Source organism: Lissotriton vulgaris, chromosome 2_2 (assembly GCF_964263255.1).
Source record: "Lissotriton vulgaris chromosome 2_2, aLisVul1.2, whole genome shotgun sequence".
Classification (NCBI taxonomy): Eukaryota; Metazoa; Chordata; class Amphibia; order Caudata; family Salamandridae; genus Lissotriton; species Lissotriton vulgaris.
In genome coordinates, this window is record NC_141688.1 from 319,339,283 (window position 1) to 319,355,950 (window position 16,668).

Sequence of the window (16,668 nt, forward strand, 5' to 3'; positions counted from 1 at the left end):
TCCTGATGAAAGCCACTGACTCAATTGAGCCACAAGGCAGAAACATGTTGACGGTAAGTGTATGTATGTATGTATGTATAGGCATTTATATAGCGCACTACTTACCCGTAGGGTCCCAAGGCGCTTCGACCGCTGCGAAACCCTTCCTGGCTTCCCTGAGAGATGGTCCCTTAATGGGTATCTCCAGGGTGAGACCAGGCATCCCCGGCGGTCTGGTGGGGCCGTTAGTGAAGATGAGGCAAGCTAATGCCCAGAGTTGCCGAGTGTGATCGCTGATCAGAGTGGGCACCGAGGCGAGAGAATTATCGAGTCCGCTGACCCTGGTCCAGAAACCTGCCGCGCCGGGAATCGAACCCTGGTCCCGGGCCGTCCTCTGCTCTCGGGTCTGCCGCCTCTAACCAGTGAGCCACACTACTTCACATTAATTGATTTTAATCACCAAGTGTCATGTCTAGCGAATAAACTGTTTTAGGATGCTACATTGGCCCGTCCCTGACTCAGGTGTAGGCCCGCTCTCCATCAAACGGAGGTGTTGGAGAGCAAGGACTGTCCTATGATGAAGCATAAATTGCAAAATTCTCAGGGAGCTTATTTCGTGTACATATGCAACTTTTGAGAGCCAGGACTCTGTCTCCTGAACTGCACTGTGGAGAGGAGTGATGTCCCGGTGATCTGGGTTAGCAACTCGCCCAGGCAGGCTTCTTCAGCTTTGGCAGCCCTGTGCTGTGAACAGGAAGCCAGCCAACTGATTCTTCAAGTCTCTGCTTCTAGCTGGGCTCGGGGGATGATTTCTCCTTGAGCCGGACACCAGAGGCACACTCCATTCCTCCACTGGCGCAAGGAGCAGCAGGTGCAGTCCTCTCTTCACTAGCCCAAGGTGCAGGAGGCGCAGTCCTCTCTTCACTAGCCCCAGGAGCAGCAGGTGCAGTCCAACTTCGGTGCAGCCTCTACATTGCCATTCCCAGGGTCAGCAGAGCAGTCCTTCTTCGGTCCTCTTCCCCGTTCAAGTGAGATCTAAGTGCCAGTGGTGCCCCTTTTATGCCCAGAAGGTGCCCTTAGGGGAGGTTGTTGTCACTAGCCAATGGGTTACTAGGTTCCCTTCCACACGAGCACGACTTCCTGTGAAATGTGGTGTTCAGCTATCCCAGAGTGTTCTACACTGCCCACTACCAAGATGTCTGGACCCCTCTGGGTGTGTGGCGTTCGGTAGCCCGCCCTAGAGGTGTGGCTACCTGTGGACTACACGTCCATTGAAAAAAGGTTTGGTCAGTGGTTCACCCTCTTTGTCCCAAACGCCGACCTTTCTTCCAGAACAGATAGCAGCCTCTCTCTAGTGCGTCCACCATTTGTCCTTCAAAGGCAGCTCACCCTTTGAAGCTCGCCTTTTGGGCCAACACCTCATGTGGGGTAACACCTCCTCCAGCTACAGGCCTCTATTGTTAGCTATCCTGGTAGCCAGTGACCTGTCTCCCCAGGCGGCAGACAGCAGTCTAGTGGCCGCCTTAGCAAATGGCCACTAGAAAACTGGGCGACTTGGTGGCAACTTTCTGAAATTTGCATGTGGCAACAAGTAAAATTAATTTCAGGCACCAAGTCGGGCTTAATGTAACAAGGTATTTGATGCATTGTAGTACCAACTTTGGTAATCCCATTCAGAAGTTAGCACAGCTGAAGTGTCAGCATGCAGCTCTGCACTCACCAATGGGGCTACCAATTTCTCTCCCATTGTGAGTCTAAAAGTGAATGTCGGTGCTGGCCATCAATGAGAGAGACCTGTGCATTTTTCAAAAGGGTGGTGAAAGAATATGAGAATGCTGCTGGAGATGTGGGCCGCCGTGCCACCAATGTACTTACAGGGGGAGGGTAAACACCCATTATTCCGCAACTTTCTTTCCGCATACCATCACGCCGCATACTTTCATTATGAAAGTACCATGACTCCGCAATGCCATTATAACGTATGGCATTACATTTTATATGCTTTTACCACGCATACATTTACAACGAAATTCATTGTAAATGCATGAATGGTAAAAGTATGTTTTTTAAAAATGTTTGGATAAGGTAAGTATGGGTATAGGGGTATATGTTTTGGGGGTACTGAGTTATATGTTTTGGGGTGTTTGGGTATTTTAAGGGTTCAGATATAGTTTTGGGTTGTGGGATACAGGGGTAGTTTTAGGGTTTAGGGATAGGTATGGGTTTTGGGGTACAGGGGTATTTTTAGGGTTCAGGGCTAGGTTTGGGTTTTGGGGTACAGGGGTATTTTAGGGTTATGGGGTAGGTTTGGGTTTTGGGGTACAGTGGTATTTTTAGGGTTCAGGGCTAGGTTTTGGTGTACAGGGGTATTGTTGGGGTTCAGGGGTAGGTTTGGGTTTTGAGGTACAGGGGTATTTATAGGGTTCAGGGCTAGGTTTGGGTTTTGGGGCACAGGGGTATTTTTAGGATTTAGGGATAGGTTTGGGTTTTGGGGTACAGGGTATATTTATAGGGTTAAGATGGGTTAGTGTTTAAGGGTGTTGGGGTATTTTAAGGAGTAAGGGTGGGTTATGATTATGGGGTGCATGGGTATTTAAAGGGAGCAGGGTGGGATTAGCAAACGATATCAGACATGGCATGATGGCGGAACGTACCACACACCCCCAGCGTTTGTCACGCCCCCAGCACACGCCCACAGCACAACGCAGACACGCCCACAAGGGACTACTTTGCTGGCACTGTTCTTTTACATTTTAAATGTATATGGTGGGCGTCTGCATAACCTATGTCCTTCTGCTGCAACTGCCCTTTCCAACGCTGTATTGGGTGTTGTGATTGGTCCTGTGGTTCCTGAGATTACCCGCCTCAAAGGTTTGGGCTCTCTCTTTATTATATTAGTATGGATGGATATGGATTCTCCCAATTCGCAAGGTAGATATAGAATACTTGAAGGGCGATGTTTCCGGTCCAAGGAAGACATGGCTTGGCAGTTCGGGCTGGACTGTTCCCATGAGGCACGGGGTCAGAGTGATTTGCATATGGCCATGTCTGAACTGGGGTGGCAGAGTGGGCTAAAGAACGGTGATGGATTAAACCCAGATCATTTGACTGGAGGCGAGTGTTTGATTTGCTCAAACGCTCCGTCCATCGTCCCCTTTGGTATCGTTTTGTTCGCCCTAAATTGGCAGGGTATGCCCAGACGTGGGTCCCTTGCTCACTTTGCCACTGGATTCAAGATAGCCTGACTGATCACAGCTGATTAGATAGAAACCGGTCCCAGGATGCTTGTTTCTGGTCCAGGGAAGACCTGGCTTGGCAGTTTGGGTGGACTGTTCCCATGAGGCACAGTGTCAGACTGATTTGCATATGGCCATGTCTGAACTGGGGTGGCAGAGTGAGCTAAAGAATGATGATGGATTAAACCCAGATCAGTTGACTGGGGGTGAGTGTTTGATTTGCTCAAACGCTCCGTCCATCATCCCCTTTGGTATCACTTTTTTCGCCCTGAGAGGGGCATGCGAACGTATAGGCCCTGGGTACCCCTAGTACCATATACTAGGGACTTACAAATATATTAGCTTGTGCCAATTAGGTATAAGCCACTCAAACATACACATTTAAGGGTCAGGGCACAGGCACAAAGGCCTGATTAGCAGACTCTTAGAGTCAAAAAACCAGTAGCATCAGTCTGAACTTTGGGAGTGACCATAAGAAAAGAGGTTTCCCATTTGTTTTCAATGCCGGTGGCACGGCTACAACATTGTCATCCGAGGGCTCCCAGCCTGATGCTGGGGAATAATTCAAGTTTGTGAAGCTGTGAAAGATCCAATACTGGAGAATCTCCCAGCAGTATCCCTGTAGCCCCACAAGTTGGCAGACAATGTACATCAGGAGGCTAGCAGCAGCCTTGAAACCTCCACGCTTGGTTGTCGCTTGTGTTGAGGGCACTCTGCGGTTATACAGCAAGCATTAGGGGTCTGCCAAACGTTGTTACATGGATAGAAAGTGATGAAAAACTTACTGCAGTTCTTTTCATCTGATTGGTCATCGCAGTCAGAGTCACCATCACAGCGCCAGCCAGCGTTGATGCACAACCCACTGTTACACATGAATTCTCCGGAACGACAAGGTGGGTGAGAAGCTGTAGAGACAAAAGAAGAGACAAGAATTACACAGAGTAAACGGGCACGGAGGCCCCGCCGAGCACAGGGTTGGCACTACTGATGCCATAGAGGCATGTCAAGTGCCTCAAAAATCCAGAAACATAAGTCGTGTCCTATCCAATGTATGCATTCAGAATGGTATATGAGCCCATAGGTCTGCATCATGCCCCCAAACAGATGTGCATCTAAGAACCCTGTAAACCACAAAGTAACCAATCTTGCCTCGACTCTGCACAAGCCTACCTGTACTTTTTAAAACACACAAACACTGCACCTTACCGCACCCCAGAGACGCTGCACTTTCACGCATCCAGTACATCTGCATCAACAGCATACGTGCCTATGCGTACCTTCTAGAACAGATACTGCATCATAGCATACACGTCTATCTATACCTTCTAAAATACAAACATACATGTCTACCTGTACCTTCTAAAATACACAAATACTGCACCAACGCCGCAAATGCCTATCTGTACCTTCTAAAATCCAAAATACTGTATGAACACCTTGCATGCCTTCCAATATCTACTAAAACATTCTAGAAACAAAGATAATGACCATGACCCTACTTCATGCATGCCTACTCATGCCTTCTAAAACACAGAACTAGGACCGGACAATCCCATTTAAGCTCCCTTGTACCTTCTAAAGAACAAGTTACCTCCTGTAACACGCTTTCTGGTGGATACTCTACCCACAGATTCCTCATCTTTTAGAATAATCTTCAGGTGCCAGATTGGATCTGGAGAGAATTCAGCAATTCTCCTGGATGCCGCCAAGTGGTGCCACACGTGCTCCATACCACCCTGGCTCTAGACCATACCACCCTGGAGCAGAGTCTCCAAAAGCACCACCCATGCGCACTTGCATCAGTTTCTTGCTTGACTCTTTCGATGCTGTACGACTCGGAGAATGACACAATCATCTGTATCAGTTTGCGGAACTTGGGACCTTTTCATATGTTAAAAAGAGGCTATTCTACAGAACGGGGGAGGGTGTTGAAGAATCTACAGTGAGGTAAAGTATCCACCAGAAAAAGAGTTACCGAAGATAAGTAACTTGTCCTACCGAGAGACTTCTAACAGCAGATTTAGAGTAGATACCAAAGCAATATCTACTCAAAGGGGAGGATCTGCACATTGGACTCAGACCAAAATGTCCTGCAGGACCGAACAGGTGAACAGACCTTCCCAGCGAGCAAAACTGTGTGTTTTCAATGCTGGAAAAAAGTTCTAGCCAAAGGTCTCCTCTAGGCTGGAAGATGCCCCATGCCGGGTGCGGGCACCATTTGTGAGCCAAAAGGTTGGGTAATGGACTGAAGTGACTGATTAGAGAGAACGACGACGTTTACTGGAAGCTATATTCCACACGTTTGTCTTCTCTATGACTAAAGATACCTTATGTATGCTATTGAATCTACTTGTAGAGAACACAGCCTTGAAAAAGACATGCATGCCTTCATAAGGGTGAAACACGTGTTGGCTATACCAGTATTATTCTGCAAGAACAATTAAAACGCAGAATCAGGAATACATTCCTTTGGAATTGAATTTGTCTTTTATTAATATACTCCATACTAATAATGTCTTAACAACATACCACCAATACTTTCGTGAACCCCCGAGGAGTGCAGGTGAGGTCAAAGTGGAGTATGGCAAACTGAAAATCCTCCTGCCCAACTCTGAATCGAGGGTCATGGCTGCGGGCCTGAAGGATGGGCATATAAAAATACACGTCCTGCAGGGCCATGGACACCACCTGGTCGCTTGGGTCCAGGACAGTCAGAATCTGGGCTAGCGTGAGCATTTTGAAAGTGTCCTTCCTCCAGAAGTCATTCAGAAGAGAAAGATCTACGGTGGGCTGAAGACATCAGTCTTTCTTTAGTATGAGGAAATAGCAAGAGCAGTGACCCTCTCCTATTTCCAAGTCCGGAACCCTTTTGAAGGCTCCTTTGCAAACATTGCAGAGAATAAACAGGTGTTCCCCTGAGATTTGCTCTGATGGGGTGGGGAGGAGATGAGATTCGGATGAGCAAAAATGAAAGGTAGAAAATGGCGACGCTGAACAATTTGGAGTACCCATCTTTTGGACGTCATGAATCACCGCCCTGGGAAGAAAATGCTGAATGTGAACCATTCATTGCTAGTTAAGGGGGCTTGGCAAATGCTGCCATAGGGGAAGTGAATTGGAAAGACTGGTGCACTTGATTGCCTGCATGTTGTCCTCCTGATCCTCCCCACAAGCCCCGAAAAGACTGGTGCAGCCTCCTAGACTAGCCTTTACGTTTCTGGAATTGATGAGGCAACTGTTTGTCAGGGTTCAAGATACTCGGAGAACATACGTTGGCCCTTTTTCTTTAAAACAGAGTGGACTTGTTTGCCAAAAAAGGTATAAGTCATTGAAAGGTGTATACATGAGAGCAGCCTGTATGTCTCCAGAGCATCCTGTGGAGGGCATCCACGCATGGTGTCAGAGCACCACACTCGTGCCAACCCTCCTTCCTAGACCATCAGTAGTATCAAGGCGGCACAAATCACATGTTCGGCGCATCAGGACAACCTTCAATGGTTTGAGCCAGTGATACACTAAGGTGTTCAGGGACTGTGGGAAGATCTCACTAGCCAAGTCCCAGAGGGTGTGTGTATATATGCCTAACAAACTGCACAGACAGACCGCAATGTCATGCTGGCTGAGCACTCATTTTACATCCTCCTAGACTCTCTACCTGGGGGAGTTGGGGGTCACCTTGCTGGCTAAAGCCTGAACCATCAGACTCTCAGGAGTAGGGTGCTTTGTAGGGAATTTCAGGTCACCAGGCATTGGTCTGACCACCTGCCTTCTTATGTGCCGCCTTTTGTGTCTCTTCTTGTGTCTCTTTTTGTGTTTCTTTTTGTGTCTCTTTTTGCGCCTCCTTTGTGTCTCTTTTTGTGCCTCTTTTGTGCCTCATTTTATGTCTCTTTTTGTGTTTCTTTTTGTGTTCCTTTCTGTGTTTCTTTTTTGTCTCTGTTTGTGTCTCTTTACGCCTCCTTTTGCGTCTCTTTTTGTGCCTCTTTTGTGCCTCTTTTGTGTCTCTTTGTGTTCCTTTTTGTGTTTTTCTTTTTTGTCTCTTTTTACGCCTCCTTTTGCGTCTTTTTGTGTTTCTTTTTTGTGTCTCTTTTTTTGCCCCTTTTTGTGTCTCCTCTTGAGTCTCTTTTGTGTCTCTTTTTGTGAATCTTTTTGTGTTCGTGTTTGTGTCTCTTTTTGTGCTGCTACGCCTGCCTATTCACGGGCAGGCAAGTACAGAGGTTCAACCAGGAGCCCATTAAAGTATCAGTGTGGGCCTCATTGAAAAGGAGACAGGGCTCAGATGTGGCTGGGCAAGGCTGCAAGACTTACATAATGACATTTGTATTAACCTCCCTGGAAAGTAGTAGTATGTCCTGGACCTCAGCTCCACGTCAAATTACCACTGCAAATGACTCATTCTTTTCAGTTGGAGGGCCAAATGGCAGTATTGAGGCGGTATTGAAGCCCACGGGCCTATTGAAGTCCATGTAGGAAGAGCAGGGGTACAACCTCCCCATCTCCACCATCATCACCTCTGAGTGGTGGCAAACTTTGATCAGAACTTGCATTAAGAAGACAACGGAGCCACGCCGGGTGTCTGTGCCTGAAGAGAAACAGCATTTTAATCGGGCTGTTTGGGGACCGGTTGCGCGTTTGTGATTTGGTAGTATGACATTGTTCGAGATTGTGCTGAAGGCCATTCTTATTCAGACATTAGAAGCAGCATCGGATCCCTCACTGGTGGTGCCGGCATCAACAAGGGTGGACTGACACAGATCATGGTGCCAGGATGGACGTCTGACCTGGTAGGGTGCTCCTGACAGGCCTTACGAGGTCGGTGCCACGGACAAGTCTGCTGGGAATAATCCGATTGGCAGTCCTTACGGATCCTTGGGGTCTGAAGGCACATCAGATGGAGCCGGAAGAGTGCCAAATATTCACAAAACAGGTCTTCGGATTAGATCTGTTGCAGCATTCCCGATGGCCCAGGAATTTGTAGCCCCCCCCTCCCATCCCCGGGTCGACCTGACGAATTGGCCCCGCAAGTGGGAATCTAGAGGGAGATCGACTGGTATCTCGATGTCCTTGCTTCTTATTTTTGGATTGAAAGGGAAAAGGACAGGTTCCAGACCTGCTTCACTTTCTTGTGTTTATTTTTAGACTGCGAATTACTAAAGGAGTTTGACTTCAAAACTGGAATCTCACTAGAAACGACCGCAGGAACGGAAGCCGGTCTGCCTTCCACTTGGAGTGTGACCATTTAATTTAATTTAATTTTGCGGGTTTCTAACGCTCTAGAATCGACTCCGGAAGGAGTATCTCTGCGCAATAGACCGCTGGGAACCCGTCCTGGCTTTCCCTGTGAGATGGTCCCTACTGGGTATCTCCAAGGTGAAACCAGGCATCCCCGGCGTATGTGGGGGGCCATTGTGGAGATGAGGCAAGCTAATGCCCAGAGTTGCCGAGTGTGATCTCTGGTTAGAGTAGGCACAGAGGTGAGAATTATCGAGTCCGCTGACCCTGTTCCACGACCCTGCCGCATCGGGAATTGAACCCTGGTCCCGGGCCGTTCTCTGCTTTCGGGTCTGCCGCCTCTAATCAGTGAGCCACACCACTCCATGCCATCAAGGCACGGGACATCTTGTGCTCGTCGACGTATAACTTCGCTCCCTGGTTCTGGTGCACTTATCAGTGCATGAGTTGCATGACGGCTAACTTTTTGAATGACTTCGAGTGGTGCCTCGAGCCCAAGCACTAGAGACAGTTCGAGGAGATCCGTCACCAGCATCTGTTTCCAACAGTCTCGGCAGGGTACCAAGCCAGGAGTATTAGGACAAAACTTTGGTCAATTGCACACTGGATTTTGTGTTAGATGATGTTGGAAAGACAGATGAAATGTGGACAGAACACCAGGTAAGCATCTGAAGGGGCAGAAACAAAGAAACGAACTACAGCATGCGTGGGTGGCGCTTATATGCGGGATGGTACATGGAGGAGTGGCACTGCGACACCTGCTGGCGTGCAGAAGCATTTCTGACAAGTTTCCATATCGAGTCTGGCACCTGGGAAACATTCTATAAGTGAGGAATCTGCGGTTAGAAGTATCTATCAGAAAGAAAGAGTTTGTGCAGGCTACACATACCTTCTAGTACACAGAAACAGCCCCTGGCGTGCATGCCTAGCGTATCATTTAAAATACAAACACTGCACCTCACACAACTCATGCTTGCCTACTGACACATTCTAAAACAGAGATACCTCACCTGTCCCACCTTACACTCCTTGCCTCTACCTTCTAAAACTGAAAGGTACTGATTCCCATTCCACACCATGCCAGCCTGCCAGTACCTTCTACAGCACAACGTGACCCTGCCACTATTCACGTCTACTCGTGACGTCTAAAAAACGAAAACTAGCCCTGCTCCACTGCATGCACATTGAACACCTAACCAGATACCACTGCTCTTGCAGTCTCTGTGCACAGGTGACAACACACTTTTGAATAGGTACCGCTGCTTGAATACAGTGGATGTCCTGTTACCCCTTTGGGGTCTCCTACCTTGGCACGCAGTGACACAACCTCTCTCCACCTCCTCTCCTCTTGCCATGCTGCCCCTGGTCCTAGACCCAAGGCAGGCCTGATGCCTCGTGCATCAGCCGCTCAGCGCAGTCCCAGGACAGCCTGTTCACATCTTCTTCTCTCAACACCCAGGGCCGATAAGTGCTACTTTGTGGGACGACTGAATTTCAAAACTCTGGGTCAAAGGCAGCTCCTTTCTGGAACTCTCTACCTCAGTAACAGGACAGAGAGCCTTACAGTGCGCCCCTTTAACTCAGTGCAGCACTTCCATGCGCCCCTTTGACTCAGTGCAGCACTTCCATGCGCCCCTTTGACTCAGTGCAGCACTTTCATGCGCCCCTTTCAATCAGTGCAGCATTTCCATGCGCCCCTTTGACTCAGTGTAGCACTTCCATGCGCCCCTTTGACTCAGTGCAGCACTTTCATGCGCCCCTTTCAATCAGTGCAGCATTTCCATGCGCCCCTTTGACTCAGTGAAGCACTTCCATGCGCCCCTTTGACTCAGTGCAGCACTTTCATGCGCCCCTTTCAATCAGTGCAGCACTTTCATGCGCCCCTTTCAATCAGTGCAGCATTTCCATGCGCCCCTTTGACTCAGTGTAGCACTTCCATGCGCCCCTTTGACTCAGTGCAGCACTTTCATGCGCCCCTTTCAATCAGTGCAGCATTTCCATGCGCCCCTTTGACTCAGTGAAGCACTTCCATGCGCCCCTTTGACTCAGTGCAGCACTTTCATGCGCCCCTTTCAATCAGTGCAGCACTTTCATGCGCCCCTTTGACTCAGTGTAGCACTTTCATGCGCCCCTTTGACTCAGTGTAGCACTTTCATGCGCCCCTTTGACTCAGTGTAGCACTTTCATGCACCCCTTTGACTCAGTGCAGCACTTCCATGCGCCCCTTTAACTCAGTGCAGCACTTCCATGCGCCCCTTTGACTCAGTGCAGCACTTCCATGCGCCCCTTTGACTCAGTGTAGCACTTTCATGCGCCCCTTTGACTCAGTGCAGCACTTCCATGCTCCCCTTTAACTCAGTGCAGCACTTCCATGCGCCCCTTTGACTCAGTGTAGCACTTTCATGCGCCCCTTTGACTCAGTGCAGCACTTCTATGCGCCCCTTTGACTCAGTGTAGCACTTTCATGCGCCCCTTTGACTCAGTGCAGCACTTCCATGCGCCCCTTTGACTCAGTGCAGCACTTCCATGCGCCCCTTTGACTCAGTGCAGCACTTTCATGCGCCCCTTTGCTTCATTACACAGAGGGGTGCATACCTGCCTCAGTATCCAGAGCTGATCCTATCAACTTTGTCTGTCCCTCTGCTTCAATATTCAGGGTTGACTGTAGCTCATTCGGGGGTCCCACCGGCTCAGTACTCAAAGCAGAGTGCAGCTCATTCGGGGTCCCACCGCCTCAGTACTCAAAGCAGAGTGCAGCTCATTCGGGGGTCCCACCGCCTCAGTACTCAAAGCAGAGTGCAGCTCATTCAGGGGTCCCTCTGCCTCAGTACTCAAAGCAGAGTGCCGCTCATTCGGGGGTCCCACCGCCTCAGTACTCAAAGCAGAGTGCAGCTCATTCGGGGGTCCCACCGCCTCAGTACTCAAAGCAGAGTGCAGCTCATTCGGGGGTCCCTCTGCCTCAGTATCCAGGGTCAACTACAATTCATCCACGTGTCCCTTCATATGTCACTCGATGCGCCAAGATGCTCCTCAAGATCTTGCTCTCTGCTGAGGGACACACACATGCTGAAACCAATTCCTCTGCGATGAGATCACACTTGTAAGTTCATGACCCAGGGTTGGTCCTGAGATCTGTCACTCTGCGATTGGATCACACTTGTAAGTTCATGACCCAGGGTTGGTCCTGAGACCAGTCACTCTGCGAAGAGATCACACTTGTCAATTCATGTTCCAGGATTGGTCCTGAGAGCTGTCACTCTGCAATGGGATCACACATGTCAATTCATGTCCCAGAATTGGTCCTGAGATCAGTCACTCTGTGAAGTGATTACACTTGTCAGTTCATGTCCCAGGATTGATCCTGAGACCAGTCACTTTGCGATGGGATCACACTTGTCAATTCATGTCCCAGGATTTCTCCTGAGACCAGTCACTTTGCGATGGGATCACACTTGTCAATTCATGTCCCAGGATTTCTCCTGAGATCAGTCACTTTGCGATGGGATCACACTTGTCAATTCATGTCCCAGGATTTCTCCTGAGACCAGTCACTTTGCGATGGGATCACACTTGTCAATTCATGTCCCAGGATTTCTCCTGAGACCAGTCACTTTGCGATGGGATCACACTTGTCAGTCCATGTCCCAGGATTTCTCCTGAGTCCAGTCACTTTGCGATGGGATCACACTTGTCATTTCATGTCCCAGGATTTCTCCTGAGACCAGTCACTTTGCGATGGGATCACACTTGTCAATTCATGTCCCAGGATTTCTCCTGAGACCAGTCATTTTGCAATGGGATCACACTTGTCAATTCATGTCCCAGGATTTCTCCTGAGACCAGTCACTTTGCGATGGGATCACACTTGTCAGTTCATATCCCAGGATTTCTCCTGAGACCAGTCACTTTGCGATGGGATCACACTTGTCAATTCATGTCCCAGGATTTCTCCTGAGATTAGTCACTCTGCGATGGGATCCCACTTGTCAATTCATGTCCCGAGTCTTTTCCTGAGAGCAGTCACTCCGTGATGAGATCACTTTTGTCAATTCATGTCCCAGAATTGGTCCTGAGACCAGTCACTCTGCGAAGCGATCACACTTGTCAATTCATGTCCCAGGATTGGTCCTGAGAGCTGTCACTCAGATACGTACACTCCTGTCAATTTTTCCTGAGACCTGTCACTCAGATTAGAATTCACTTGTGAATTCATGTCCCAGGACTAGCCCTGAGACATCTACCTCAGTGGTTAATTTGTAAAAACCTGAGTGCCAGGGCCCAAGCTCTGCACAGGAGCTCATAGCAGCAGGCACTGCCAGCAGTTCCTGCCACCAGTTCCGAATGCCAGTGTCAGAATTAGCTATCTGCTAGCTTTATCATTTTTAAATAAATGCCGCACTGATGGATTCTGTTGAATAATAGACACACAGCACCATCATTTGGTGCAACCCCATAAATATGTGCAGGTTTAGGGGAATAAATGCAGTGCCACGCACTGGTAAACACCAGCACAAATTAAGCACTAGTCTACCTGCTGCAAAACGAAACCAACTATCTCACTCCATGCTCCAGAAATCCGCCCGAGCCTCATAGGGTCTTGAGATCTTGAGAAGAACTGCAATGTTTACCAGCAGGAGGAGCACAGGGCACGGGGAGGGAGGGTGGCTGAAGCCTCAGAGCTGTGTGAGAGTGCTCGTCCGGTGTCACTTTAGATATGGGAAATGCTTTCAAAAGCAGATTGAGACTCCAACGCCAGAAACAGGACACCGGCTCCCCTCAGGAACCACCCTCATGAGCAACACGCAAGCCCGCTGTAGGAGAGTAGGGTCTGCTTCCTATGGTCACCCCCACCTTTTGCTGTGATTTTCTGGTTTTCCGACTCTAGTGTGGCTGTGGTCCTGCTAATCAGACCCACAGCCCATCTATTCTCTCTCTAAATTGATACCATGTACTTTAGGTACATACCAGATTGGGTATTGGGTCACCTTTGTGAGCCCCTGTATAGTGTACCATAGGTACCCAGGGCATAGGTGCATCCAAGGCCTACCAGGGGCTGCAGCATGTATTGTGCCCCCCCTGGCTGGCCCTCCAAACTGACACCACAGGCTGATCACTCAGCTTGGGTAAGCTGGTGTAATCACCCCCTTACTTAGATATAGTATACCTATATCTACCTTATATATAGACACTTATGCACCTATAAGTCACTCCTATGGTAGGCCTCGACAATCCTGGAGGCAGAGTGATTGGTTTTATGTGAGAGGGTGCCCTAGCATGAGCTGAGCCCCTCTGCAGCTTTCGGAACCATCTCCTTATAGCTGTTCTATGATATAGCCATACCATATACTCTTAAGTGCATTATAATCCTCGCGGATAATGCTCACTTTGGTTTGGCTTTATCAAAACATGTTGTTTAAGGTGTCAAACACTTTGAAATACTACACCCACCCCGCCAATTCTGGCGGCGGGGGTAGCATTCCACCCTTCTAGAGGGAAAAGACATGTATGTTACTGCTTTACCCGGTTAAAGTTAAACAGAGCCCCAGCATCACAAAATGGATGCTGCTGCCACAGACACAAGTCTGACCTCCCGCTGCTGGACGAAACTCCGACAGGCGAGGCCTGGACAATAGGTTTCCTGTCCAGGGAGGTGCCAGCACCTCCCCAGACAGGCAGATATGTATTGGGACAGGGAGGGCTGCATCAGCAGATGCTTTTTGAGACACTGCCTGGGGCACACAAGGTGCTCCATGCCTAGCCCGGTTCAAACCAGTTGCTGGGGCACTCCAGCCCCAGCTCTGGCGTGAAACTGGACAAAGGGAAAGGGGTGTAACCACCCTCTTCTCAGGTCCACCCATAGGAGGGACCTAGGCAGGTAATCCAGCCCCTTAGCTTAGTATATGTATAGGAGCTGTGTCCCCAGGACTTTGGATTATCCTGGAAAGAAACTTTGATACAGAACTCTTGGACCTTCGACATTCTATTCTGACTAGAAGATGGAAGACATCTCCCTTGTGGTCAAGGAGTGACCACACTGTGCAAACAGGCACCACCAGTAACTTGCCGGTCTGCTTTGACGACGCTCCCGACGGAACCCGAAGACTCAGCGACACAGGAACTGGACTCTCACACTTCTCTAACTCCGACCCATACCCACAGCAAAGCTGAGACCCGTAGTGTACGCGAGAGACGTGGGACCGGACACCCTGGACATCCGGCATTTTGCTAACAGCTCGACTACCGAGGTACCCTCGCAGTTGTGCATTGGGGTACGAGAAGCCCCAGACGCCATTTGCACGAAGCTCAGCCCTCCACACTCCACGAGTGCCGCTTGAGGCCCGCTCTTGCTCGATGCGTCTTCCCGGTTCCTTGCCCGTTGGCTAGTGAGCCCCCTGAATACTTTTCTATCAAACTAAACTGCTTTCCTGGTTGCTCTAGGCTTGCTCCAGCTTCCCTTCATAGGAGAAGCACCACAGACCTTGCTGGTCTGCAACAGAGCCAATCTCGACATCCTGCATGGGTTGCGGTTGCCAAGGCTTGTTGGGTCCAATCCGGATACCGACACCGCAGTCAACTAGATCCGTCAAGGGACAGCTCGAATCCAGCGCCTGGTCATCGTTGATGCCTCTTGGACCTCGTGGCTGAAGAGACAAGTTCACCTTCTTCACCTTCAAGCACGCAACATCGCCTGGTTCCTTCCTGCTTCTTTCCTGGTCACTGGCTAGTGACCCAGACTCTGTCCCCTCTGCTTTCAGGTTCTTCACATCACTGATCCACCCTTGGATCTACCTGGACACTTTTCCTCTGGTCGCCTGCAGCACTTCTTTGCAGCTCTCCATAGAAAACGACGACGAAACCCGACACCAAAAGGCACCTATGCACCCAGCTTCCCTGGGTGAGGTAACACGAGTACTCCGGTGCTCCCGTGGGTTTTGACTCTCGAAGTGTCCTAGTCTAAAGGGGTTTTATCGTAGTCCATCCGGAAGTGTCCTTAAACAGTAACTTTGTAACTTCTTCGTTTCCCATTATAAGTCAATGGTAACTCGCGACTGTGTTTAGACACTGCACACGTCTCCCATGTGCCTACTACTTCCTAACCTTCGGTTGTTTAGTGTAGCCCAAGCGATTCTACAGGCCCTAGGCCTGCTGTCTAACTCTCACATGGTTCTTATACCACTTCTTTAGTATATGGTTTGTGAGGACCCTAGGGCATAACTGTATTTGTGCAACTTATCGTATGCTAATTGAGTAACTTGTGATGTACTTTTACCTTTGACCTCATAAAGAGTGCAGAGGGGTTGTGTTTAGAATAATTACATATATATTTGATATAAACCTTGTGTGGTGTCCTTTCATTTGGTATTCAAGGGATTATAATTGGTAAAACAGCTTGCTTCACATGCTCTCTGAAGTCTTAGCCTAAGACTGCTGGTCCATGCTACCACTAGGATAGCTTGTCTATAAGGTTGACTTTACAACCACCATCAATAAGGGTCGATTGGACTGGTGCAAGGTGCCCACTAGAATAGTGGACATCATATACCAGGCTAACTTCTCACACCCGCCTCACCAGCCATACACAAGCCCCCCTCACCAGCCACCCTCATGAGCCCCATGCGAACCCCATCATGAGCCACATGCGACCCCCCATCACGAGCCAACACATGAGCCCCTTCATGAGCCACACTCACCAGCCACGCACAAGCCACCCTAACCAGCCACACAGCCTCCTCACGAGCCATCCTCACAAGCCATACACAAGCCAATCTCACCAGCCACACACGAGCCACCCTCACGAGCCACATGCGTGCCTCCTCACAAGACACACAGACTCCCCCTCACATGCCACACTCACCAGCCACACACAAACCACTCTCACCAGCCACACACAATCCCCCTCATGAGCCACCCTCACAAGCCATACACAAGCCACCTTCACCAGCCACATACGAGCCCTCCCACGAGACACACAAGCCACCGCTAATGAGCCACACACAAGCCACCCTCACAAGCCACACATGAGCACACTCACAAGTCACAAAGGCTTCCCTTCACATGCCACCCTCACCAGCCACAAACGAGCCCCCTCACGAGACACACAGGCCGCCGCTAATAAGCAACACACAAGCCACCCTCACGAGCCACATGCAAGCCTCCTCACAAGACACACAGGCTTCCCCTCACATGCCACCCTCACAGCCAGCACATGAGCCCCCTCACGAGA

The 16,668-nt window shown here is 49.5% G+C and overlaps 1 protein-coding gene across 5 annotated transcripts in view; it reads right to left on the reverse strand.

The window, feature by feature from the left end:
- LRP4 (LDL receptor related protein 4) overlaps window positions 1-16,668 on the reverse strand; it is a 409,878-nt gene that overhangs the window by 149,347 nt on the left and 243,863 nt on the right. For all 5 annotated transcript variants that reach the window (XM_086959686.1, XM_086959685.1, XM_086959683.1 and 2 more), the window contains exon 7: window positions 4,001-4,120. In XM_086959686.1, coding sequence (XP_086815812.1) covers window positions 4,001-4,120 — 120 coding nt within the window. The remainder of the gene's footprint in view (window positions 1-4,000; window positions 4,121-16,668) is intronic.